General features: G+C 44.6%; 1 protein-coding gene across 7 annotated transcripts in view; it reads right to left on the bottom strand.

Moving 5' to 3' along the window:
- Positions 1–3,237: 3,237 nt before the first annotated feature.
- Positions 3,238–25,540, bottom strand: part of XPNPEP1 (X-prolyl aminopeptidase 1) — a 30,531-nt gene continuing 8,228 nt past the window's right edge. For all 7 annotated transcript variants that reach the window (XM_063405350.1, XM_063405346.1, XM_063405352.1 and 4 more), the window contains 18 exons: positions 23,947–24,010; positions 22,166–22,270; positions 21,803–21,895; positions 20,970–21,113; positions 20,512–20,607; positions 18,204–18,285; positions 17,053–17,263; positions 14,281–14,370; positions 12,939–12,989; positions 11,787–11,845; positions 11,033–11,110; positions 10,449–10,520; positions 8,770–8,830; positions 7,863–7,932; positions 6,529–6,702; positions 5,606–5,682; positions 4,823–4,921; positions 3,238–3,785 (listed from right to left, as the gene is read on the bottom strand). In XM_063405350.1, the coding sequence (XP_063261420.1) occupies positions 3,657–3,785; positions 4,823–4,921; positions 5,606–5,682; positions 6,529–6,702; positions 7,863–7,932; positions 8,770–8,830; positions 10,449–10,520; positions 11,033–11,110; positions 11,787–11,845; positions 12,939–12,989; positions 14,281–14,370; positions 17,053–17,263; positions 18,204–18,285; positions 20,512–20,607; positions 20,970–21,113; positions 21,803–21,895; positions 22,166–22,270; positions 23,947–24,010 (1,755 nt within the window). In that variant the 3' untranslated portion in view covers positions 3,238–3,656. The remainder of the gene's footprint in view (positions 3,786–4,822; positions 4,922–5,605; positions 5,683–6,528; positions 6,703–7,862; positions 7,933–8,769; positions 8,831–10,448; positions 10,521–11,032; positions 11,111–11,786; positions 11,846–12,938; positions 12,990–14,280; positions 14,371–17,052; positions 17,264–18,203; positions 18,286–20,511; positions 20,608–20,969; positions 21,114–21,802; positions 21,896–22,165; positions 22,271–23,946; positions 24,011–25,540) is intronic.

Here is a 25,540-nt window from a genome sequence, read left to right as displayed (position 1 = left end):
TGGGCAAAGACAGGTCCTGTGCAGGCATCGAGTGACAACGAGCAGGTGGGGGTTTTATCCACTGCCTGAATAACCAAGGAGCCTTACTCAGCATACCGTGAACATCTTTCAAAATGCTCCATGCTGTCCCTGCCTCACACCACCCAAAGGAGACTCTTGAGGAGGAGAAGTGGCAGAGTAAAGAGACAACATCTCCAGATCCCCGGGAGACTTTTGATATTTGTCTGTTCTCACTGTCGCCTACTGAAGGAGGCACAGGGAAAAGCAGCAATGCCCCACAACACACCCCAGTCCTTCAGTGTTTTTTGGCAGCTATTTCCCTGTGTGCAGCCTGCACATCAGGCTGCTTTGATGGATTTGCTGACGAGGCCCTCAGCGACCGTGTTCTCAAAAGTTTTCTTCTTTCTAATGCTGGGCTGGAGTAAATCAAACCTTGTTCCACCAGCTGGTGTGGGAAGTGACCAGTTTAACAGTCATGCAAACAATGGTGAGGTTTCCATTATAGGTGAGTTACAAGCCATTGAAGTTAAACAAAAAGTTAAACAACTGAATTTTACTGCTACCAAGCACACTTTAGTTAATACACACAGAGGAAGAAGGGGTGACTGGAAAAACCAAGCAGGCACCTGGTCTGTGGAGGGAAGGAGCACATGTTCCTGGTGATGAATGAATATTAATCCCTAAGCTCAAGGAGAAATGGTTTATTTGTCTCAAAAGCCTTGTATACCAGCAGGCACACTGCCAATGTGTGCATCATGATTTGTGATGGAACTGTGAAGCTGAGGTGGCATTTCCTTCACTGGCAAATAAGAAAAGGACTGTCTCCTGCTGTAAAATTTTTAGTCCAAGGGAACAAAGACTTCCAGAGCCCCTAAACACAGCAGTAGTGTCGTTGGAGATTTCTAGCACAAACATTAACAAACAGCTGGGCAGGGGACGGAGAGGGAAGTGCTCTGGTGACATAAAGCAGGGTGGCCACATGGACCTTGAGTATGGTTTGCATTTGCTGAAGTCATGTCCCAAGGGTAGAAACAGGAACACATGGTGGTGGTGAGGTACAACCACCAAGCTCCTGTGTTGGTGCAGGGATAGGACTGGATGGGCTGAAGCCACAAGCACTCCTGTAAGAGATGCTATCTCACAGCACAGAAATGTGCTTTGCAGCTTGATCTAAAGCTACAAGATGCCCACTAGGTTAAAAGTACTGCAAAACAAAATGGTTTGAAAATAGACCATTATGTATTTGGTTATTGAAAATGTCCCTTCCTTCCTTCCTTCCTTCCTGCTTTCCCACAACAACAAAAGCCTCTATGGAATATTTTTTTTCCAGAATTAAATAATTTTTTTCACTTGAAGAACATAATTTTGTGGCTATTTCTGTGGATGGTTCATACAAAAATAAAGCCTAAGCCTGGCATTGGTTTCCATTCAATTTTTTCCTTGCTCTTCTCTTCCTTAACTTTTTCCTTCCACCAGGAGAGGGGAAGGAAGAGACCACTCAGGGAAAGCAGGCACTAATGGAATGAATCAAAACCTGAAAAAAGGGGAAAAAAAAGAATCCAAGTTTAATTTCCATTGGAAACCTAAAGCTCAGACAGGACAGGACACAAAACGTAGTTGTGATTTCAGGGAGTGACTAGGGAGAGAGATAAATGCCTTAGTCAGGAATGTGTGTCAGCAGCCCTGCCCTACAAAACACCGTGTCCCCCTGCTGAGGTGCCAAATCCCAAAAAGGGGCAAAGATCTACAACCTGTGACCAAGAGCTGGTGTCAGATTCCCTGCAAGGAAACCCCAGAGAGTTGTGTGGCATGGAGGATGAGCTGGAGAGTGAATGGAGGGAGGGATCTCCTCAGACTCCCAGGAGTGGTGCCTAGAGAAGGCAAGTATGGGTTGCCTCACCTCTGGCACTGTGCAGTGGAGGAGACTTTGGGATGGGCATGAGCCATGAGTTTCTGTGACCTGTGTGGGAATGGTCCCAGGCTGGCATCTGGCTGTAAGGAAGGTATTAAAGTGGGGAAAAGTTCTAATAAGGGTATCCAAACCCAGAAAATTGCTTTTGGTGTTGTTCTCCCCCTTCACACCAGCGTCCAAGTCAGCCACACTGACTTTAGGTTGCAGGGACAAAAGGATCCCTTGCTTCTGTGTTTCTTTTTGGTAGAAATACTCCTCACCCACCTTCCTGTGGGAAACACCTGCCCTTGCATTTGAAGAGAGACCTGCACAGAGATTCCTCACTTGTCCTTTGATCCTGTACCCGCAGGGCAACAGGCTCCTGGGGCAGCACATTCTCATGAGACACTTGGGAGAGGTTGAGGTGTGAGCTGGGTTTCTGCAAACACAGCTGAGTGAAAGCTGATGCTTCCAGTAGGTGGTGAGAAACCACTGGAATATTTAAATACATGGACCTGTCTGCAGTGGCCAGAGGGTGAAAATGACCTTTTAAAGCACTTATTGCTTTAAAATGTTTTATCACCTCCTAGGAAGAAACAGCTAGGAGGCCAGGAACTTTGTTCCTCTGCCCAGGCCTTTTTCATTTGGCTGCATGATACTGATTCCGATTTCCAGGACATGAGAGAAATACAAATTTCATGCCATTTAACAGAGATTAGTATTTCGCTTAGAAATTCTGGGGGCGGGGGAATTGGGTAAGAAAACTATCTACACAAACATTTCCGTTTGCTCAGACAATTTCTTTGAAATATCAGGATTTGGTGTTACCGATTGCTCCTTTAATACCTGCTGAGCTTTGGTCCCTGGCAGTGAAAGCGCTCAGCCCGCACTACCTCGCTCGGCCACCAGGTGTCCCTGCCCTGCCCGGCCGCGCAGCTCGTCCTTTGTCCATTGTGGGCATATTTATTTATTTTAACATACTAATTGCTTTGTGTCCAGGAAGAGCTGCGATTCCATGATAGTGCCCACGCATCCTGCACTGCCATGGGCTATACAAGCACTCAGTGAGACATAACAATAGACAGAAGTACTGGCCCGGGCACTCTGCACACACAAACCTCTGAGAGTTTCTGTATCCTTCCAGGGCCTGTCTCAATTCAGAACTGACTGCTCCTGCCAGCTCTCTCCATAACCTCAGCCCAGTGCCTGGCTCCAGGCAGTCCTAAACATACTTGTTCCCTAAGTTAGATGTACACATAAGGGTGGAAGGATGAGGTTCCTGTCCTTCTTCAAGCTGCCAAACCCAACACATCACTGACTGCAAGAGAAGACAGATGGAGGCAACAGCGGATTGGAATCTTTTATTCAGTAATCAGTCCTGCTGTGTGGGTAACATCTTAGCAACTGGAACCCGAGAATGCAAAAATACTGAGTTTTCACAGTGAAAAACCAGACAGTATAAAATATTCCAGTATTGCCTCTTAGAACCATTATTGAAATAAGACCCCTGTTTCAAAGGCAACGCGCTTATTTATTTTGTTTGTTTTCTATGCTCAGCCCCTCCCCCCTAAACACTTATTCAGACAGTAACCCTCCTCAGCCCCACATTACCCGCCCGTGCTGTGGGGCAAGAAACACTACATGAAATCCCCTCCTGATTTCCAAACGCTTGTTGGAACACCCCCTCCAGCGGTGCTCCAGGAAGACGCGGAGGCTCGGAACGCGGAGCTGTCCCGATCTCTGCACACCGCAGCCAGCGGTGGCGCTACTGAACCCGGGCCAGAGGCTCCGTCTCCCGCAGGAGCCACCGGAGAGCTTCGTGCCGGCCTTGCCTCTCCAGCTCTGCTCCAACCACCTCCCTGCACTTCTGATGGTACTCGTTCACCCAGTTACACTGCAGAGAGGGAGGGGTGGGACATTCAGCATAAACACAGAACAGAGTTCGTGACCTTACAAGTTATGTACAGCCAAAAACATTCGTAGGTCCTTGTGCTCTCTGGGTTTGAGCTGTTAGGCTGGGCTGCAATCCTGTCCTGAAGAGACAGACCTCTATTACATGGAAGTGACTTGTAAATTTGGTGAGGGTAGGAACTGAAGCAATTTGTCCTGGGTTTTCAGAGGAGCCAAGGGTCAATTCAGCTGACAAGTAAAGTCTCTGCAAATCACTGCCTCCAGCAAATATGAATAGTTACCTTGGCACAGTTTAATAAATAGCTTTGCAAAATTGTAACTGCACAATGCACTCCTGAGGCACAAGCTGCCCTATTGATCTGAACAGGTAACCCTAGGGCAGATCTTGGTATCCTCCACAACACTACTCAGCAAATGGAAATGCAAAACAGGGTTATCGTTCCAAAACAGAGGATGTGCTGAGGTAAAATAAGAAGTATAGTAGAAAAACAGGATGAAATACGCCACGGAGAAGGTAGTGGGAGACTTAAACAGAGTATGAAGGTGTTCAGGAAATAAATGCTGCTGAGCAGGTATCAGAGAAGTCTGCTCAGAGTTCCAGTGTACTGAGCAATGGGGTGTGCCTGAGGGGGACTGGTCACAAGCAGATGCAGACAAGAAGACAGGACAGTCATCACTCTAGTCCTTGGGGAGACAGCATGGTAAGACAGACACTTCCCAGAACCAAATGAAGGCAGGAGTAGGAAAAGAGATGACAGCAGCAAGTATCATATTAAGGGAACTACCAAAACAACATAATTGGTGGGATCCTCACTGTCTTCATGTAGATAGGAAAGACATCTGAAAAGCTTGTTTAGCTCACCCCCTCACCTCAAAGTGGGTCAGGCTTAAAAATAAGTCAGAGTGCTCAGGATTGCTCTCTGGATCTATGAAAAGGAACAAAGGCCAGTGGTTCTTGTAAACAGAACAGAACAAGCTGGTTCTAGTGCAGAGAAGGCAATGCAAACCTGTTTTACTTACCTCCTTTTCTGTCAGCAAATTAACATCGATCATTTTTGTCTGGATTGGAACCAGGGTTAAGGGTTCAAAGGTCAGGCTCCCCCTGTTTTTGAAATTGTACTGCAGCAGAAAGACAAAGAGATTGTTCAAATTTAGAAATAGCTCCACCCAGATCACACTTAACTCCTTGGTTATGTCCTCACCGCAGAATAACCAAGGTAACATTCAGATGAGAGGGTAGCAACTCCCAGTAACATTTTTCTTACAGCTCAAGCAAAGACTCTCGATATAAACTTTGTTACTTCTTTCAGTGGTCCCTTTCTAAAGGTCACCATTGTACAGGACTTCAGCTTGATGACTATATGATCATTTTCAGTCTGGCATTTCTAAAAGCATAACCCAGCCAGACTGGTAACTATAATGTCAAAAACTGTCTGCAGTTCTGTTTCTACTGCCTGCCACTGAGGGTTCTCTACCAGAGAGGAAAATCCCAACTTGAGATCAACCAGTTCTGCAGCAATGACTCCAAGGGGCTGAATAAAATTGCTTCAACACACAGACAGCAAACAATTTAAAACAACTCTCATTTTAACCCATGGAAATTCTGCAGAAGCAAAACTGTCTTCTGTGCTCCCATTATCAAGGGAGATTTAGAACCACTGTTCATCAATAAGGGGTTCTGGAGACCAGGAATCTTGAGTAGGATTTAACTGTCTGCAGCATGGTCCCACCTCAAGTTCCAGTACTTCCAGTTTTATAACCAGCAAGTCATGGAGAAAGGTGCATCTTGAGCAGGTCACTCACCTTGGTTTCAGCAGGGATCACAAGGACCACGTTTTCTATTCGGATCCCAAAGGACCCATCTTCATAATAGCCAGGCTCTGCAGAAACAGACAGTAATTAACTAAGCCACATTGCTGCACTCTGCAAGTATTTATTCCCTATGGCCAAACTTCCCCTCCGTGCCTTTAGTCCACTGAAGTCACTAAGCAATCTTGACATCAGGCAACCACAGAGGCAAACAAATTCCTGACGCTACTAAATCTGCACAGAAGCCCCGAGCAAGGTGACAGCAGAAGTTCTCAAAGAGAGAAGAAACAAGACAGACAGCCCTCAAGCTTCAGAATCTCCTTGGAATTCAAGAGAGTGCACAGAATACTTGTGTTCCAATACCAGAAACTCTGAAAATATTAATGTCTTCGTGAAAGGCAGGCGGGTAACCCCTTCCTCAAAACGCTTTTAGAGACTGTTCCCCTGACTTCCTGAGAGGACTTTGCAGCCCTGAAGAAAAGTAAGTTTCTCAGCAAACCCCAGCAGGCTGTTAATTTACTGCTGGAAGAATAAGGCATGCGAAGATTTAACAGCTGCCTCAAATAGCCCACAGCAAAGACAGGATTAGCTCCTGAAAGCTTGGTGTCCACCTTGTACTGCAGCCAGTTCTTCCACAGGATGCCAGAGCCAGCTGGTCAGCACAGCTCTTCTGAGGCCTGTGCTGTAGAGAGCAGGAAGCAGTCCTGCAGCACCCCACTGCAAAGGTGCTTCATGGAAGGTGCAAAGCTAATGTGAGGATCTTTACCTAGAGAGTTAAAATGATAACTAAAACAGCAAGCTGAGGAGGCAGGCCCAGAGCTTTTGATGCAGCCTTTCCTTTACGTCACTGTCACATTTATTCCCTCTGCATCTTTATGAGCTTGGTCCCTCCCCAGTGACCAGAGAGTGCTAAATACCATCAGAGACAATCATGCCAGCCTCCAAGGGCTCGTCTGCAAAGGTTTTGTAGCTAATGCCGCAAGGACCCTCATGTACATTTAGGAAAGAGCCAACTCCATGTCCTGTCCCGTGCAGGTAATCCAAGCCACAGTCCCACAAGGCAGAGCGGGCAAAGGAGTCTAGAAGGTGACCTGCAGACAGACAGGGAGTAAGAATTCAATCAGGTCCAGGTCCCTCAGAGACACTGATAATCACACTGAAGGTTCAAACCTGGAAAACATGCAAAAAAAAAAAAAAATCCCAAACAAAAAAATCACCACCACCCCCTCAAAAAGCCTCATCACCCACAAAGAAAGCAAGTCATTGGATGGCTAGAAGTTACAAGGCAGATTTGGCAATGCTGACATTCAATCCCTTTCTCAGCTAAAGAGCCCTTCTCTCTTCCATTACACAGGTCTTCAACAGATGGTTGTAACAGAAACATTGCACTGCTGCTTGTTCTACTGACATTTTCAGGAAAGAATCTAATGGTTAAAAGTCCCATGGAGAATTCAGTACCTATTCAGTCTTAAAAGGAGCTGCACTTACTGAACTGTAAATAGGAGACCTGCCAATTGTATTTGGTGGACTAATCAGCCAGGCTTCTTGCCTGGAAGGCCACTCATTTCACAGTTTCAGCCAAATGGCACAGAATTTCTGCTGCCTGCATGTGAACACCAAGCCCACGTACCCAACTTCAGATACCCTTCAATTTCAGTTTGGGTTTCTCACAGCACTGTGCAGTTGCTTTTAACTTGCCTACCCAAGAGTGCAACCTGAAGAAATCTCTAAAAAGAGCTGGTTTTGTATAATGTGTGACTAGGGAGAAAACAACTGCTACAAATTCACCAGAGGTGGATGATAAGTCACAACTTCTCCTGCACAAAACAAAAACAGCTCCTTTGTGTGTCATTTTCCCATGTATTTTCCCACTGATACAAGAGATTCCACAGTAATTGGAACAGACTTAGCCAGTCCTTATGAAGCTGGAAAGTGACCTCTTGCTTTGATAGGGGCATTAATAAAGAATAAAGACAATCTCCAAGCACATGTGTTAGAGTGCCACTGACTGATGAAAGTCACTATCACCCTAGAGCCAGAGCACTTCCAACCTCCTTCAGACTGGCCCCCTCAGAACTTTCAGCACCGGTTGATGCTGAGAGAGAAGGCATCAGCAATCCAGAATCCAAACTGCTGTGATGGAAACATTTACATCAACATCTGCCTAATCTGCCAGGACCTGTCAATCATAACATTCTCAGACCACTTAATAGTTCTTCAGAGATCAGAACACTCCAACTCACCAACCCACCTTTGGTTCCATTTGGGAAGATGGCTGCACTCACAGCTATGTGTCCCTTCAGGACATATGTGAAGCACTCCTGTCAAAGAAATGTGTGCTGTAAGTAAAGAGGGAAAGGAAAAGCTTTGTATTCCCCAAGAAGGGAAAGAAAGGATCCATCTTGCAGCAAATTGTGGAGGGTATGGAAAATCTTGGTCATGCTCTCCTGCAGCTGGTAATGCCAAAGCAAACCATGAGCAGAGGGAGTTTAAATCACTCTGAAGATCCCTCTCCAGTAATTACAGAGACTATCACAAACTCAGACTGCAGGTTTAGCAGCAGCATTCACCTGATCTGCATGACTGATTTTCTTTGTGGCTGTACTTTTACTTCCTGGGCATACCCACCAGCATATTTTTGTCACTAAGTGAACTATAATAATGAAATTAGTTTTAGTTAACACTAATAAAATGTTAAAGAAGCAATTTAAAATAAAAAAACTGCATTGTTAAATTTCCAACACAGACCTTTTCAGGTAAGTCTGACACTGATTTTTTATATTGTACACTAGGCACAATCTGACTGGAGCCTTGCAGCAGACACTGAGCTTTGCACTCCCCTGGCTCCTTTATTGGACAAACCAGTAATGTTTATCCTCAGTCTGCTGATTTTCTTATTTCTTAGAGGAAACATGTCATTTTGCAGACAAGAGCTGTGCATTTTAAGATAGAAAGGTGTAAATTCTCTAAAACAGTTTATATTTTGAAGTCTGAAGTACGATAGTCTCCTTTTCCAGTCCTTATCCAAATGCTGCCACATACTGGTAAATAAATGGTAACTCAATAGAGAACTTGGCATAGCAATAGGGCACATTACTCATTTAAGTATCTCTAATAAAAAGGGTCAGATCACAAATCACACTGTAATCCCAGCTTACCTTTTCATAGGCTGATGGTGTGCCAAAATGCATCGTCCTGGTCACATCTGTTGTACCATCTCTTCAGAGGCAAACAAAGATGCAGGAACCAAAGGGATGGAGGAAAAAGAAAGACCAAAGTGAGAATGCACAGAAAACCCAGTCGAAGTGCAGCAAACCAAGCAAGCTCATAAATGGATAAAGTCATCTGCTCTGTGCTACACAAGACTGATGATGTAACCACTCCTAATCTCAAAAATTCGTGAACACAATGACCCAGATGTAGCAATAATGATGTATAATTCAAACCGTTATCTTTCATCCATAAGCATCCCAAAGCTCTTCCCAAATTAGAATCTAAACTGCTCAGAAAAACGATGCTAATTTGAGGTTTAGCAACTGGTACCTGTCCATTGAGAATAGGCCAAATTTAGCCAATTTGTATGGTAGTAGATTCATTAACAGCTTTAAAACACACACTTTTGCAAAAATGACAGCTACCAGCTCAGAAAAGGGAAGTGTAAGGGGGGATAGTATCCCTTTCATCTTCAGGATGTCTTGTGCTAAGATTTCTATAAATCATCCTGCATGTTGATAGGGCTTAATCCAATACATCAGAAACTGGCTCTAAGTTCTTTCTGCAAATAGCATTTTGAGCCTGCTGTCAAAAACACAATGGCTCTTGAAATAACGAGTTCCCTTTGAAATGCTCACTCCTGTCCCTGTGCTCTTCCCCAGCACACACAGGCCGTGGTCACAAAGAACTCACGGTTTAACTTCTCAGCAGGGACAAGCAAAGCATCCCTGTCACAATGCTGTGGTAAGTGCCATTGATGTCCAGCTTACATTGTATCCAAAGGGCTGCTTTTCATAGTGGCACTAAGGAAATCGTTAATTAGGCCATCAGAGGGGAGGAAAAAAGATCTCCTTGTAAAAATCTTATCAAAGGATGTCTGTATGGTTCTTTTTCAAAGCTCTTCCTGACTGACATAACAAAAAGGCATAGCTCTAAAGACAAAGCTCATCTCAAAGGAGCAGCCAGGCCTGTCTTGTGCCTTCCTGAACAAGCCACTTCTCATCTATTTACACTGGTTAAAAACATCCCTTCTTTTATTTTCCATGGAGTCAAGAGTTCCACAGTAAAGGAACTGAGGCCACTGAATGGCACTGTCAAAACAGCACTGAGTGAGTTTTCAGACATTATGCCTTCCCAAAAACATAACCAAGACCCAAGCAGCTACTGGGATGAGGAACCCTGACTCTGAGTCTCTCTGAAAAGGCAGAGAGCACCACAAGGCAGTGCTGTCCTGCTTCTTCACCCCACCTTGTTCTGACCTCAAGATCAGTCAAATCTGCTCACAGGGCAGATCCTGGCAGGGCAGGTGCCTCACCCAGCTGTGCAGGCTGATGAGTAGGCAGCCCAAGGCTAAGCCAGGGCAGTCAGGTCTGCTCCCTGTTCCTGCAACTTTACATCAAAACTACCAGCTAGACAGCTCCCATCACACTGGGGATGGTGAGACTCAGATGGGAACTGTACTTTGACATCTTGTCCCTGACCCCAGCAAGGCCTGTCAGCAGTACTGACCTGCTGTCTACTCAAAACTCCACACTGCCTTGCTTGCCAAGGCAAATGTGAGCTGACCCTGCAGGGGTCATGGGGACAAGCACACAGGGCAGTTTAGCACCATTCTTCCACTCACTTGTACTGTGCTCCTGAGTCCAGGAGGTAGATCTCGTTCACTGACAGCGTTCTGTTGGTCTCAGGAACTGGCCTGTTCAGTTAAACACAAAGGGTTTTGTTGCTCTATTTTAAGGTCTCCACCCCATGCCTGCAGTCCAGAAACCATAACAAGTGCAAGCTTGGATGTGTCAGCTCTGATTTCCTGTGGCAGTGATGGAAATCCCATCCATGCTGAGCCAGGGATCATACCAAGGAGAGGATTTGTATATGGCAAATAACACTACAGTACAGAGCTTTGCTGCTTCCAGCAAAACCCTCCACATCTGTCTCTGGATGTATTTCAGAACAGTTGTGGCACTTCATACTCATCCTCCCCAGACTTCCAACCCCCAAATAGCCCTTTTCTATGGCCCTGAGCAGATCAGCATCATAATACATGCATGCTGCCAGCATGCAAAGATCTTTATTTAGTACGCGTGGAGTAAAGAAAGACAGCAAGCAACATCTCCCTGGAGTACTCTGTTGTGACTCCATGAAGTGGCAAGACAGCTCATTCCAACTATGTTTGCTGAAGGATGAAAGGAGAAGCTGTGTTTCTCTTACTTGTAGTGAATGATGGCTCCATTTGGACCTGTGCTCGATATGGTAGCAAAACTCAACTCAACAAAGTCTTTCTGCTGACTGAAAGAAAAGATTGTGATCACTACAGCACAAGTGAGAGGAGCACACCAAGCACCTAGGGCACCTGGAGTGCCCCATCCCCAATTTCACATCACCTCAGCCTTCCCCTTGGCCTTGAAAGCTACCTGGACAAGCAAATTTAGGTAGAAGAAATGTACCATTTGAAGCCCTCTTCTCCCAGTCATGTGGAAACCTATTCTCCAGATCTACTCTTTCCTTAAAGAAGAAAATTCACTACCCAAATCACCCAGGAAGAGACGAGCTGAACAATTCTCACTTTGTTACTTATTTACTCAAAGGCATTTTAGAGGTCCTGCTGGTGTACACATGGGTGTAACTATCAATATAAATGGTGTTCCTTCTCTATCAGAAGAGGAGGAAGTCTAACTTTTACATACATTTCTCTGTGGTAAGGAAGCAACTGTCTTGTATTTAAGTGTTCTAGCCTGCAGCACTCCTCATTACTGTCTCAAAAGGAAAGTGGACAGGATCCAGAGGGCTGGGACTTGTATCTCTCAAGAGATACATTTCTTCCCAACTCTTTCAAAGAAATCCATTAGTAAAGATTTGTCCTCAGGTAAAATATATCTGTAAGTGAGATGCATTTCTAAAGAATAAAATAAAAACAACGGATAAAAAATGCCATCCAGAAAATCTCTTCAGATTTACTTTTTACCTGCGGAACTCCTCTGCTTTGTCTGCAGCAACTATTTCTGTTACTGTTCCCTTTGGAACCTGGTGGACAAGGACATGGGTTGGATTAGTGCAACAACAAGCAAAGAAAACGCTATATACTTAAACACTGGCTCTTGTCTGTGCCTTATGAAACCCTGGAAGTGGCTTCTTTCCAGGTTTTCTGTCCTCATTCCTCAGTAATGACAAACAAACCCAGCAATATTGTGCAGGGCATCTGAGAAGAATGCAGACAGTCACAGCAAATCACTGAACCATGACTAGGGAGCAGCTAGTGCAGCTCTAACTTCACTGAGATGTGCAGAGGCAACATCTCTTCAGTTAGGTGACACTAAGCTTAAATAGTTCTCTTTAATAGCTCATGCTGTTAGAAATTTTATGCTTTTAAATCAGGAATGGAAGCAGTTGCAGAAAAAATAAAAGTGTGTTAAATTTTACTCTACGCATTTGATAAATTCAAAACTGTGACACAACTTTCCCTGGACTGGAAAACAAGCAAAGCAGGGCAAGAGCTAGGTTTCACAACCCCTGAGGCTGACTTCTTGAGGTACTCAGACATGTAAAAATGCACCTTCTGGAAGTCATCAAGCCTTCTCCATAAATAAAGTTAATAGACTCAGACATGCAGTGGTATGGCTTAGGTTACGCTTGCTGCGTAACACTTGGCACTCTGCACATCCACTGTGTACTTCTAACACAGTAAATAGACAAGTAATTTGTTTTTATCCCATTTTCACTGCACATCCCATGCATAAATGCCAAATTTGTTCACACTGGCTGATTATCATGAAATTAATTCCAAATTATCATATGAAGCTGAATATTATTTCATGATTTACACTACCAAACCAGCACAAGACAGCATTAACACTACACTAAGCCTGTTCAGGTCATTTCTCACTTGTTTGAGCTTTGGTTTGTGTAAAAGCAATGGGAGAATTTTTCAAAAAAATTAATTCAGCCTTGGATAAAAACATATTTGGAATCCTTGCAAAAAAAAACCCAAACCAGCAGATAAACCCCCAACTGTTTCCTTGCTTTTAGTAAAGGCACTATAAGACTAGCAAAAAGTTTATGCCAATGAAGAATTTTACACAGCAATAGAACCTCCAAGTTAAAAAAAATTATACAATACCTCCTTTTCCAGCCAGTTAAAGAGCTCACACAGGGCAACAGCATCTTTAATCTGTGTTAAAATAGGCACAAGAAAAGGGAATTGAGAAGGTGAAAGATTTATCAAGCCTCAGTATAAACAGGTTTTAATGCAAAATAATCCAAACTGTAAGTTTCAGACACACAAACTAAGTGATGATCCAAGAGGTATTTTCAGGTTTTGCATGCTGTAATTAATAGAAACACTGGAAATGTATCTAGAGAGTTAAATGAATGTTAATAATTACTGCTGGGACATATCTGACTGTGTGAAGTCTGGCTTTACACCACACATCACTTTCAAGGCTATTTTGCTTTAACAGCCAAGATCTTGCATCTCAGATCACAGAAGGCAATCACACAACACATCTGGTGATGTGACAGGGGAACATGTCCTTTGGGCACTTGGCCACCACACAGTCTCTGTCACACAGCTTCTGGCTCTATTGCCTTATGACCCCCTTTTTTGTTCCTTTTTTTCCCCTACATGTCTGCAGCATGTAGGGGCAAGAAGCAGGAGATGTGTATAAGAACAAGGCACAATTTTGTTCTCAGGTGGCAGGTGACAAAGTGCCTCTCCTCAGTACAACTCTTTTTGCTCCTTAACTAACAGGGAAAGAAAAGCACTGAAATAGAAAGTACTGGTTGCCAAGAAGCTGCAGAAAACATGGGACAAGCCCAAAACTGCCAGCTCTGCTTCAATTGACACACTTCTCTTATTGTGAAAACTGCTGCTTGAAAACTAACAGGAAATAAATAGAAGTTCGGCCCCACTATGAACCTGTTTCACAGGCAGCCTCTTTGCCTGAAAATATGAAGCTTCCTGGGAAATCAGCCTCATTTCCAGTGTCATGATGACCAGACTAGAAGAGTGCTTTGAGGACACTGGCTGCTTCTGAACATCTTGGCCTGCGCTTTGCACCATGTGTCGAAGAATTTTTCTGTGTTCTTTAGGCTGTGTTTGTTCAAGTGATAACAATATGAAAACTCCACTGACAAGGACGACAGAACCAGCAAAGGGGAAAGAACATCCCTTTAAGAGCCCACACTGCAAATAACATTTCTCAAGTCTACATGCTCTTCCCACAGAGCAAGGCTGTTTCCTCGCACTATTGCAAATGTTGTTCTTCAAGGTAATGCAAAACAAGCAAGAAACCTGCTTCAAGAGCAGTTGATGTCTGACAAAACCTTTTTTATCCTGCCATGCAAATTCTTATCTGTTTTTTATCCAAAACATTAAAACTGAAAGGAAAATGTTATTTCTTTCCCTACAGGTAGAGCAAACCTGTTGCCATGTGCAAGGAGACATTCAGGGCTTCACTTACGTGTGCTCTTCTCATGCCTTCTGTTTCTGCTGCGTTCTTCACAGCTTTTGCAATGCAGATGGGGGTATATGGGGTGAGGTATCGGTAAGCCTGCAGCAGAAGGACAGGGATTACTTGTGGATTAGTCAGACTACATAATCCTACAGATTTAATAACTCAGCCTGGCCACAATTTGTACATTGGCAGCCTCTCTCAACCTTCAGCACCGTGAGATGCTGGTTGCCAACAGTCAGCTAAGTGCACTGGGGAACAGAAAGGAGAAACAGGCCCTGACTGAAGGAAGAACAGCCATAGGGAAATCCAAAGAAGGAAACAGCAGCTTGTCATGAAGCAGGGTGAAGACCTGGATATCCTAAATACCTTATATCTATACCAGTGTCTGAGCCATAGATTCCTGTTGCTGATGGACACTGAAGGCACAGAGACCAATGAGAACACTAACCCCTGATGCTATGGTAGAACTTAGGCTGTGGAAACAGACCTAAAAGCCACCTTGACTTGTTACCTGACAATGACCCTCAACCAGCAGGGAGCAAAGGACACCCAGCCCAGGTACCAACTGAGCATCACCACTGTTAATGATCCCCAAACACATCAAGGCCCAAGGAAACACGAAAAGCCTTGCAAAGCTCAGCTTTACACGCTGCCAGTTCTGAAAGGAGCTTACATCGGTGGTTTGAGACAAAGCTTTCCTGTGCTTGGATGGGGTGACCCTGCATGAAGAACTAGTAACTGATCCCTTGCTACTGCACACTTCCTCAAACACCAGCTGTCCTTAGATTAGCAAGAATGCTTGGCTGGTTTCAGCACATCTTCAGAAATTCACCAGCTGAGGTCACTTGACCATATCTCATCACACTTGGCATCTGAAGAAGGAAGAAGAACCAAGCTTTTTGTCCAGTTCTCTGCTCTACCCATTATATATCAGCAGATGGGATGGGCACCTACAGAAGCACAGCCCAAGTAACATGTTGTTTCCTACTTTAAATGCATCAGCATACAAATAAGTATCACTCAAATTCGAGGAAAGGCCCAGCAGGCCCTCTGCAAAGACTAAACTCACATAAATCCTACAGGCTTACAGTTTCCAAATTCTTAAAAACAGCAAAACAATTGCACTACATAATGCAGAAACTAAATTACAGAAGAAGCCACAATGAAGTCAGAAAAGTCCTTTTATCAGTCAGGATCAATAGTCAGATTCTTAGGCCATCTTGTTCTTTATAAATACTGGTAAGTACTATTAATCTTCTGTGAAAAGTATATTTACATGCAGCTGTAAACAAATCTATAAAGGGTTTGCAGATCTGTGTTTAATAATGCAATGGATTTTTGCCAGTGTCAATATTTGGCTCTGATGGAGACAGACAGTAGATGCACTTCCAGCACTGGTGCTCTTCACACCAGCTGAGCAACTGGCCTGGAGTGCTTTGAAGTGGTGGAGAGACAGGGAGGAACTAGAAAAACTCTGGCTCTTTCAGTGACTCTCTAAGTGGCTTTTAATCAAGACCTTTCAGTCCTCCTTGCCTGCTTTCTATTGCACAGAGCTCCTCGAGGCAGGGACTCTCCCCATTGCACACAGAGGGCATGCAGCACTGTAATGACTCAGTATCAGCCAAAACTTCCAGTGCTCACGGGGTAAATAATGTCACTCCAATTCATTATGGTCCTTTCTCTAGGTCAGACCTTCTGTATTTCTCCATACGGATACTCTAAATAAATCAACTACAGCAGCTCAACCAAAGTGAGGACAGACCACTGACTACAGCTACAGCAAGGGACTTTCCACTCTGAAGTCAAAAGAACAACAATTTATCCTGAATGTTCCATAGATACTATGCTGTCAGTATTCTGTATTAGGAGGCCTAGAAATAGATTGATGGTGTCTGAAGATTGAACCCTGGACAGGGATAAAAACCTGTACATTTACTCACAGTATCTGTTAGATACTAAACTGGATGGTATTCCAGAGAATGTGAACTCCAGCAAACAAGAGATGTACACAAGATGCATGGAAAGCAGCTTATTTGTGCACAGTTGCTGTGTCCTTCCCCAGGTATCTTTCATGGCTATTAGAATATTAGGTGGACAGTGGGAGTTCCAGACAAAGTTCAAAAGGATAGCAAGATATAGCATGTGTGGCTGTACAGAAATTATTCTGATGCTACAGCTGTCCCTTGGCAGATGCACTAAGTGCGTGGACAACCAGGGCCTGCAAATTATCTATGTCCTCACAAGGTTCCCTGCTACAACAACTCTGTCATCTTCTCCCTCCTGTCTTCAGTAAAGGACATCACATATTGCCTGATATCCTCAAGCCACTGAACTAAATAAGGGCAACCACTCTCAGACACTCAGATCAAGCCAAACGCACCTTCCCAGAAGTCCTGCTCAACTTTCCTGCTTCAATTTCTGCAAGTTTCCAGTTCTTGCTGCTCGTCCACATGAGGCTGATGCTCCACCCGTGGGCAGAATGACCTGAGTTCACCCTGCTGCCTCTTCCCTCCCCTCTCTCACTGTACTTGTCTTATCTTAAGCTGACAATTCTTTGGATAAATCGGCTTAGCGAGTTGGAAGGGCAGCTCCAGCAGGAGCAACCCCAGGATTAACAAGCCCTTGATACCTCAGCATGGCTGGAGCCCTTCTGCACAAGCTCCAGCCTGCATCGGGCTTTGCAGAGGGGAAACTGAGGCCAGCTGCCCTCATTAACACCCTTCCAAACCACAATGAGCAGAGAAGAGAAAAGCATTTTCCCTTGCTAGGGCCACTGACCTTAGGAATGGCCTCAGTCAGAGCATAGCTGGCTTTGTCACTGAGCCACACTCTCTCCTTGGGTGAGAGGCCTGCACCAACAGCCTGCAGCTCCGACAGGATAGAGCCATAGGGCATCACCTGGATCCTGAACTCAGGCTCCAGGGTGGAGTCAAGCTGTAAGTGCTCCCTCACAGCCGGGTCCATCATCCGGTCACCATCAATGAAGAGCCTGAGAAACAATTAGAGAGATCAAATAGGTGAGATCACATCTGACAGTGGCTGGGGTAAAGGAGGGAAGGAAAAACCATTCTGGCAACATTTCAGCAAGAAAGGAGATCAGGAATTATGCACTCTACTTTGTCTTATGTCATTTTAACCACCAGCTTTCACAAAGTTTAAATCACAGAAATTAAGATGTGTCACTCCACTGAGAGGAAAGAACTGAACGTATTTCTATTTGTATGACACAGTCAAAATGGCTACATCTGCTTGAAACAGATCACTCTGCTTGAAACAGAAAAGTAACCAAGGCAAATAACAGCCACTCTCTAACTTTTAAGAGCAACATCTGGAAAGAGAAAAGCTACTGTGGTTCTAAGTATCACATTGCTCTCGCTTTCACTGAGTTGAAAAGTTCAGCTCAACCTTCACACACAACCTGTACTCACTCACCCAGCCAGGTTTTACCTCAGCAGCTTACAGATGCCTCCAAAACAACTGTGCTTGCTGAGGCTCAGTATATGGGGCAGTCACAGGAAAGAAGCCTTTGGTTATAAGGCAGCCCTGAAACTTTCCTGCACAGTCCCTGCAGTTTTGAAGTGACTCAGTAATTAGACTTTTCCCTGAAGTTTGTAATGTCCAGGCCAGCCTTGGCTCTTACCCACATTTCACCCAGAGCTCCAAGGGCCCTGCACATTATCTCAGGGTGCAGACAGAGGGCTCAGCCATCGTGCCCAAGGTCACCCAGCATGCCAGCCAAGATGCTGAGGAGTGCAGCAGAGCTCTTGGCTGCCTCTCTAGCTCTGACCAGGGGAGGAGAGTAACTAATGTTGGAGACAAAAGAGCTCAAAGAGGACACTAGAGTACCCAAGCATAGACAAATACTTGGCTGGAGCAGATCTCCCCCAGAAAAATACATCTTGGGGAACAGAGGAAGGGAATACAAGCACCTGATTGTGTTCATTCCTATGACGGCGTATGCAAAAAACACAGGATTGTACTCAACATCAGAGCCTCGAAGGTTGAAAAGCCCTGAAAAATAAGAACACCAAGAATCACAGTCCTGGTTCATCTTCTGCAACATTAGAGAAAGCCAAAAATAATTTCACAAAAACACAGGCAAGCAATGAGATGTCATGGGTGCAGGCTGTGAGTCCAGCTCCCACTCAGCTGTCCCACAGCCTGCTGCACTCCTGGCAATCCTAAGTTTTTGCCAGGAGATGGCATCAGAGCCACAGTATGCACACTCCCGGGTGTTTAAACTTGTGTTTAACTTCTAAAGGAGGGCTGGCTTGGAAAAAAGCAGGTACAGCGAAAGAAAGGTACAGACACATGTACAAGAAGTAGGACCCGCCCTTTCTGGTCTGTGCAATGCAAAAAAAGCTCACTTCTTAACAGCCAGAAAACTTCCAAGTTACAAACTATCATTTCATTCTGATCCTTCTGACATTCGAGGTAAGAGGAAGACACAATAGGCAAGACTACAGTACCCCCAAAAGGGCTCTCATTTGGGCTCCTCCAATATCTCACATTCAGACTGCACAGTCTTAGCTATTTTTCACAAATACATTTGTGCCCATACAATTCCAGACAAAGTCAAGAGGGGAAGTAGATGTTCAGTATCTCTAAAATCCTGATTTTAGGGTCAAATAAAAACTCCAGGGTATCCAATTAGCTGAAATGAGTTACTCAAGCCAATAAGGCCAGCCAGCAGGACAGCTGGGAAAAGAACCAACATGTCCTAAATTACAACCCAGCACTGTATTCATCGAACTGTGCAAATTCTGCCATGAAAGTAAAAATAGAGCTTAATTCTCCCCAGGGAAGCAGTAGGTCACTTGAATGCAGGGAAGAGCCACAAAGAACTTTTTACTGCACTGGTACAAACTTCCTCACTCAGCCAATTCCCAATGCAGTAAGCAGGCAACAGTTTCCTTTGTGGCTCTTCTTCTGTTCCCAGAAACTTGTCTGGAGTTTAATACAGTTAATTGAATTAGATAAAATTAAAACAACTTCTCCCCTTCCCCCTTTAGGATAAGAAATCAACTAGGCACCTGAAAATGAGTTTCTCTCATGACCTTCTCTGGTTCATCTTAACACTCTTGATTCATAACCAAGCTTCACTTTGCTGTAGACATTTAATCTGAAACCACCTCAGGGCACCAATTTATCATTAATTTAATTGGAGATGCGCCTGAAAAGGTGAGATGTACAGTCTCTGCTCATGCAGGCCTCCCCAGGGAGGAGTCATATTCACCATTCTCTGAAGTACTTCTTTCACAAAAAAAGCTCTTTGCTCAGTGTCCCAGATCCAGAACAGCCCACAGACTTCATCAAGTTGGCTTCACCCAGTGCCAGAGACATTGTGCTGGCAGTGCTGGAGTGAGGAAAACACCACCTGCATTTCTGCCTTTCCAGATCAGACATGGGGCACAGGATTAGCAGCACTCACACCCTGCCAGTGTTACATTCCCCCTTCACTAACGTGTGCACTGATGATTTCTGCAAAAAAGACATGCAGTACTAGGAACTGCAGTCCTGGGGAAACCACTGCTGTTTCTGGCCATTCTCCCTTCCTCCACACTGGGCTGGGAGCCAGGGTGTGGAGACCCAGCCATCCTGGGGCCCCAAACACAGAGGGGACTCTAGTGACACCCTGGGTTGAAAGGATCTGGAAAAACAAGTTGAGCCCTGATATACTCGTTTTAACCAAAGCATTGGCTGAACACTGGAGAGGTAGAGACTGACTTCAGAAGTTGTGACAATTAGGAAGATTACTGTGAATGCAGTGTACCCCACCCTTGCTTTATGTATACAAAGCCACATGTTGCACTGCTTTGTTTGTAGGCCAGACTCCACAGTAAAAACAGTCTCCATCTTTCCAATGGGTGAGGCAGCATCAGGATATTTGACAGCCAGAAAATCTCACAGGTCTTTTTTTTTCCATGACACCGCTTCAGGCTTTATACATGACCTTCCTCTCCCTTTGCCTGGGCTGTTTTTCAAAGGTGGTGATTTGCTGCATTTCCTGGGCCAAAAAATGTACTCAGGAGCAGCACTGGTGTAATGAGGCACTGTGCAGAAACACAGGCTTGCTGTCTGTGACCTGTTATCACCACTGCAATTGATAAGAAGTTAATTGATGTCTAACGAACATGCTGTCATAAGAGCTCTCACCCTGGCATGGTTCTTCCCTTCCAAGGCAGGAAGAACATTTATTTTGTAGAAAGAACTGAGGAAGGAGATGCAAAGACTTACATGCAACTTCATCCAAGGCTGTTACCACAAACCACATGACTTTCCTCTCAGCCATTTTTGAACGGAGTGCTACAATTTTGTCTCTCCAGCTGACCCCTGCAAAACACAATAGAAAAGCTACAGTCCCTAATTTTGCTGAGGATGATGATGTAAACACAGACCAACATATCATGCTTGTGCTTCTCACTCCTTTCTAATAACTGATATGAACCATCTCAAATGAGCTGCCCTATAGATGCCCATGGATTTGTTTTAAAGTCACCCAACTTCTAGAAAATGGTTATTTGAAGTTTTGAGGACAGAGAGGTCATTAGCTAAGGTTTGATCACCTTGTTAACCTATTTACAGTGACCACATTGTGCTGAGGTACCGTTTTTCTCTCTCCTTTGTAGGAGAAAAGCAACAGGGGGATAGGACGATAGGAACAACCCATGTCTACTGGGAGCTAAGCTTCTCACCTGTGTAACTCAGGTCAAGTGTGATGAGAGGCTTGCAGGGGCGTTGAGGACAATCTGTCCAGATTGTATCAATCAGGTTTTCTTTGACAGGCACTAGGTCATGGCCAGCACTTCTCAAGGCTTTGGACATTCTCTTCCACTGGTCTGCCAAAGAGAAGAAAGTAAAGAGTGGTGGCTTTAAGGAACACACATACATTCAACAACAGCTCTGTTCACAAAGCTCCAACTCAAGAATCAGAGTCTTCTCCTCTCCTTCCAGCCTCTCCTTCTTCCCGTTCCATTAAGAAAGACAGCAAAATCTACTCCAGTTACAATTCCACAAACACGCCACAGTAGCCAATGGCAGGTACAGAACCTCACAGTCCTGAAGCCTTGTGCTTGAGCTGAAGAAGAACTGCTCCAGCTGGGAGACAGAAGTCTCTGGAAGAAGCCACAGGAGAAGCTGCCTTATGGGTGTCCTCTCCCCAGTGCAGAACCATGCTATATCTAAGCTAGACAAGATGAGAGTCACTTCCACACAGCCATGAGACAGGTACTTAATCCATCTGAACAAGCAAGTATCTCCCCTTGCCTCCAGTGACCTTTGCATTGTGCCTCATGTTTTGAAGCGTGAATAGAAAGCAGTTCTCATCCCTTGTTCTTTGGAGTCAATGAACTGCTGTGGAACTCTTGTGATACACGGCTAAACCTAAATCCAACTTGTTTTGCATAACAGTTTAACCACCACTGAATCTGAAACGTGGCTAGTTGCACACCATCACACAACAGCTCAGCCAGAAAAGCAAGAAAGTAAAATCCAGTATCCCAACCTAGAGTTATAAAGTAAAACCAACCTGCTGGAATAATGAAAGGGTCCACCCCCACCTTCGAGCCCTCTGGGAGGACACTCACTAGCCAGTCCTCCTGAGTTGGTGTATCTTTCAGACCTTCAAGGATGAAAAAAGAAAAGTTCAAAGCAGCAGTGACACTGAAACATTCCCACACTATGCAAAAAGTCCAAGCTAATGCATTAGATATGTCTGCTAATGAATGTCCAGACCCACAGACAAGAGTTGTCATAGGACACTAAAGCAGAAGCCTGTATCCAATATGTCCCTAAGTCCGTGCATGATGGGACATCCCTACAGCTCAAGCTGCTTGTGTGAAGTGACTGTTCTCCACTGGTGAGTGGAGCAGTGTCCCAGGCCCCTGCATACCCATCTTCATGAGGGTCCAGTTGCTGTCCATTTGCTGTGCAGCTTGCAGGAAGTAGCGTCCATCAGTCCACATGGCTGCGTGCTGCTCGGTGACTATGACAGTACCTGAGGAGGCAGAGAGGGGATTCAGGATGGGCACAGCACAGACAGCAGGGACAGTGTTTGAAACTCACCCTAATTCCCTAAAAGGCACCTCTGCACTGTTCAAAGGTTATTCGTGTTTTGGTAGTGATATTCACTGTTTCCCCTGCACTGTGACCTTCCAAATCCTACTGGAGACAGTAGCCACAAGCATGGACCTTAACGAATTGCCTCAGATGAACTCAAGCAAATCTCAGGCAGCCAGTGGAACTGGGTAAGCAGGGCCTTCCAAACCTTCTGTAACAGAGACCATGGTCTACCCTTGGCTGTTGTCACAGTAATATATACTGTACACCCCTGAACTCTATCCCATCCTCTTTTGGGGAGGGAGCCTGGGCTCTGGCCACCCACAAAACACAGCTGATATCAGGTCTGCAGACATGGGTATCACTCCCAGCTGTCAGCTGCACCTCCTTCCCAAATGTTACAGCTTTAGCAGAGATTGCTGAACAGGAAACATGAACTTCTGTTGGCTTCATTGTCTGTCCCATTCCACTGGCTCCAGATGGAGGGATGCAAGCAGACAGCTGAGGGGCAGTGACATCCCAGCAAGGCACTCAAGCTGCCTTGCCCTTGACAATATAAAACAAAACAAACCATGGCACAAACTGAAACTGAATCCATGTCTTTGGAGTCTGCATCTTGACCATACTCTCTGTCACAAAAAACTGATGCTCAGATTAGCAGAGCAGAGTTTCCAATTATTAACTCATTTTCTTCTACCAAATTTCCCTACCACAAACCCCATTTTAAGTTTCTTCAGCCTGAAAAGATGAAGCAAGAAACACAAAGTGATCCCCTGTGTAAAACCTCACTGATCTGCTGCACATTAGGCTGGGAACAGACCTTCCAAGTACATAACAAGGGCACAAATTAGAGAGGAAGGTTATGAAGAGGTCACGCAGAAGGGGCAAAATTAATACAGGATTCATGTTAGCCATTAACAGCAGCCCACAGCCCTGGATTTATCACCTTCTGAATAAGATCCCAGAGCTCATAGGAACTGATGAATAGACCTTCCAAACATAGGTACCAGTATTATTAAACTGATAATACAATTAGAGGGGGGAAAAAAACTTCAGTAGACTAAAGTGACTTTTCAACAACCACAGAGCAATTTGCAAGGCTTAGGGTACAGCTAGGGTAAAAACTAGGTCTCTTGAAACACAGACCTATCCTACAGCCAAGAAAACATCCTGTCTCGGCAAGATAAGCAAACTTTTCCACAGTGCTCAGTTTCCAAATGCAGAGTTTCTGGCCCTGGCTCTGTTTAAACAGAAAGGCCAGCTAAAGTCCATCCACTAGTCACGCAGCCCGAACGGGCAACGTAAAAACCTGTTCATACTGGCTGCACATCAAAAGAAATGACTGCAGGTTACAGGCACCACACGAAAGAGTTAACAGGATTTTACTTTATGAGAGGTTCATTTAGGGGTCAAACATTTTCTGAAAACTTGTTATTCCGCTGATATTACATAATTCCAGCGGGTAGCCAAGATATCATTCTGCAGATGCTGAAATGGGAATAAAACAGTCCAAACAAGCAGCATAGATTTTCTTTTCCATGCTGCCTCTACGCCATGAAAGGAACTATTTCTTTAGAGGAGAATTATGCAAGAACCCAAGTTCTGGAAAGGTACCTGCAGAGCCATCAAATCCAGAGATGAACGCCCTTCTGCAGTCACAGGGTGCAATGTACTCGCTCTAGAAAACAAAAGAGGCAGCAGTTATTTATAGCAGCAGGGAAAAAACCAATCAGCTGATGACAAATACTTTGATAAGCTTTTTCTCCTAAAGGACACCACAGAGAGAACAAAATGAGTTAAAAAATCCTGGGCTCTACTCCACTGTGATTATACTGTATTTATGTTCAACTGGTTGGTTTTTTTAAGCTGCAGCACTTTTCTCCCACAAACATCTGTAAACACTGAAGTGCTTCAGAGTTTGCAGACGTTTATTTCACACTCAGCCTCCCCTTTGGGCAACAAAAAAATCATGCCTTTGAAGCTGCAATGTGAAGGCAAGGGAAACCAGAAGCACCCCTCGATCTTGAGGTAATCAGCAAATAAACTCTGTAAAATTCACTATCTCCACTAAAGTTCCCTCACTGACATTTGTAAAAATTCCTTTGAGACTTTTTTCCTGCAATAGTCACATTGAAAGAAAATCATCAAGGTGTTAAGACTGTAAAAAATTTAACCCTTGGAACCCTTCATAAATAGATACTGATCCTTTCACTTCTTCCTTGCCTACTCAAAATCAGACTACAGCCAAAACCACCATGGTTTGATGGATGAGAGGGAATCAAAGGCTGTTAGTCCATCTCCATCCTAAACCTGTCACAACCAGTGCTTCTGGACACACCTTTTCAGAGTGTTGTAGAAGAGCCCGAGAATGCACAGACTCCTGATATTAACAGGAATTGCCAAAATTAAAAGAACTGAAATTTCACATAGCCCACATGACTTTTTAATGGGATTCCATTCTGACAAGTTTGTAGGTCAGAACTGCTGAGTAGGCCTGTTAATGAACTAGTGCAAATCAGCAAATCAGCTTAATCCAGCCTGACAGCACTGACGTTTGAGCTGCAAAACCCCTGGATTTGTACCTTACAAATGGTCTGAAATCCAAGCCTGTTTCTCTGCCCCCAGCTGTGCTGGGGCAAAAGAAACATCTTGGGAACCGAGCTAAGAAATCACAGCCCAATTCTCAGGTGCTTTTAGTCCCTACTGTGATAAAATCACCTGATTGTTAAAAAATACTCCCTTCAAATCTGTTACTCCTCAGTGTTCTAAGGAACACAGAGGGTTCAAAGCACAGGAGTGAGCGAGCAAGCTGTACAAATCACAGCAACTGGGACCAACTCTTTAGTTCTGCTCCAAATCACATCATGATCAAACCCCTTCCACAACAGCCATGTCTCTCCCTTCCTGGGAGAAGCCAACAAACCATTCACCACTAACATTTTGAAACCGAACCTTGGGACAGCAAATCTCATGGTCCAAAAGAGGATCTTGTTGAGTGACTTTTGCTTCCACTTGCCAGGGAAGATTCCTGGTATATGCTCCAAAGAAATCCTCCACTTAGTCCAAAATTGGCAGAAAGGAGGGAGATATGGAGACCATGCGTGCCCTCCTCTCTGACCCAGTTAGTTTCCTGTGCTTTTTCCTGTCCAGCCCCACAGGGCTGTGACATGTTCAGCAGCTGTGGGGAGAAGGGAGGTCAGGATATCCT

The sequence above is a fragment of the Prinia subflava genome, chromosome 9, assembly GCF_021018805.1.
Source record: "Prinia subflava isolate CZ2003 ecotype Zambia chromosome 9, Cam_Psub_1.2, whole genome shotgun sequence".
Classification (NCBI taxonomy): Eukaryota; Metazoa; Chordata; class Aves; order Passeriformes; family Cisticolidae; genus Prinia; species Prinia subflava.
This window is presented reverse-complemented; position numbering and strand designations above follow the sequence as displayed.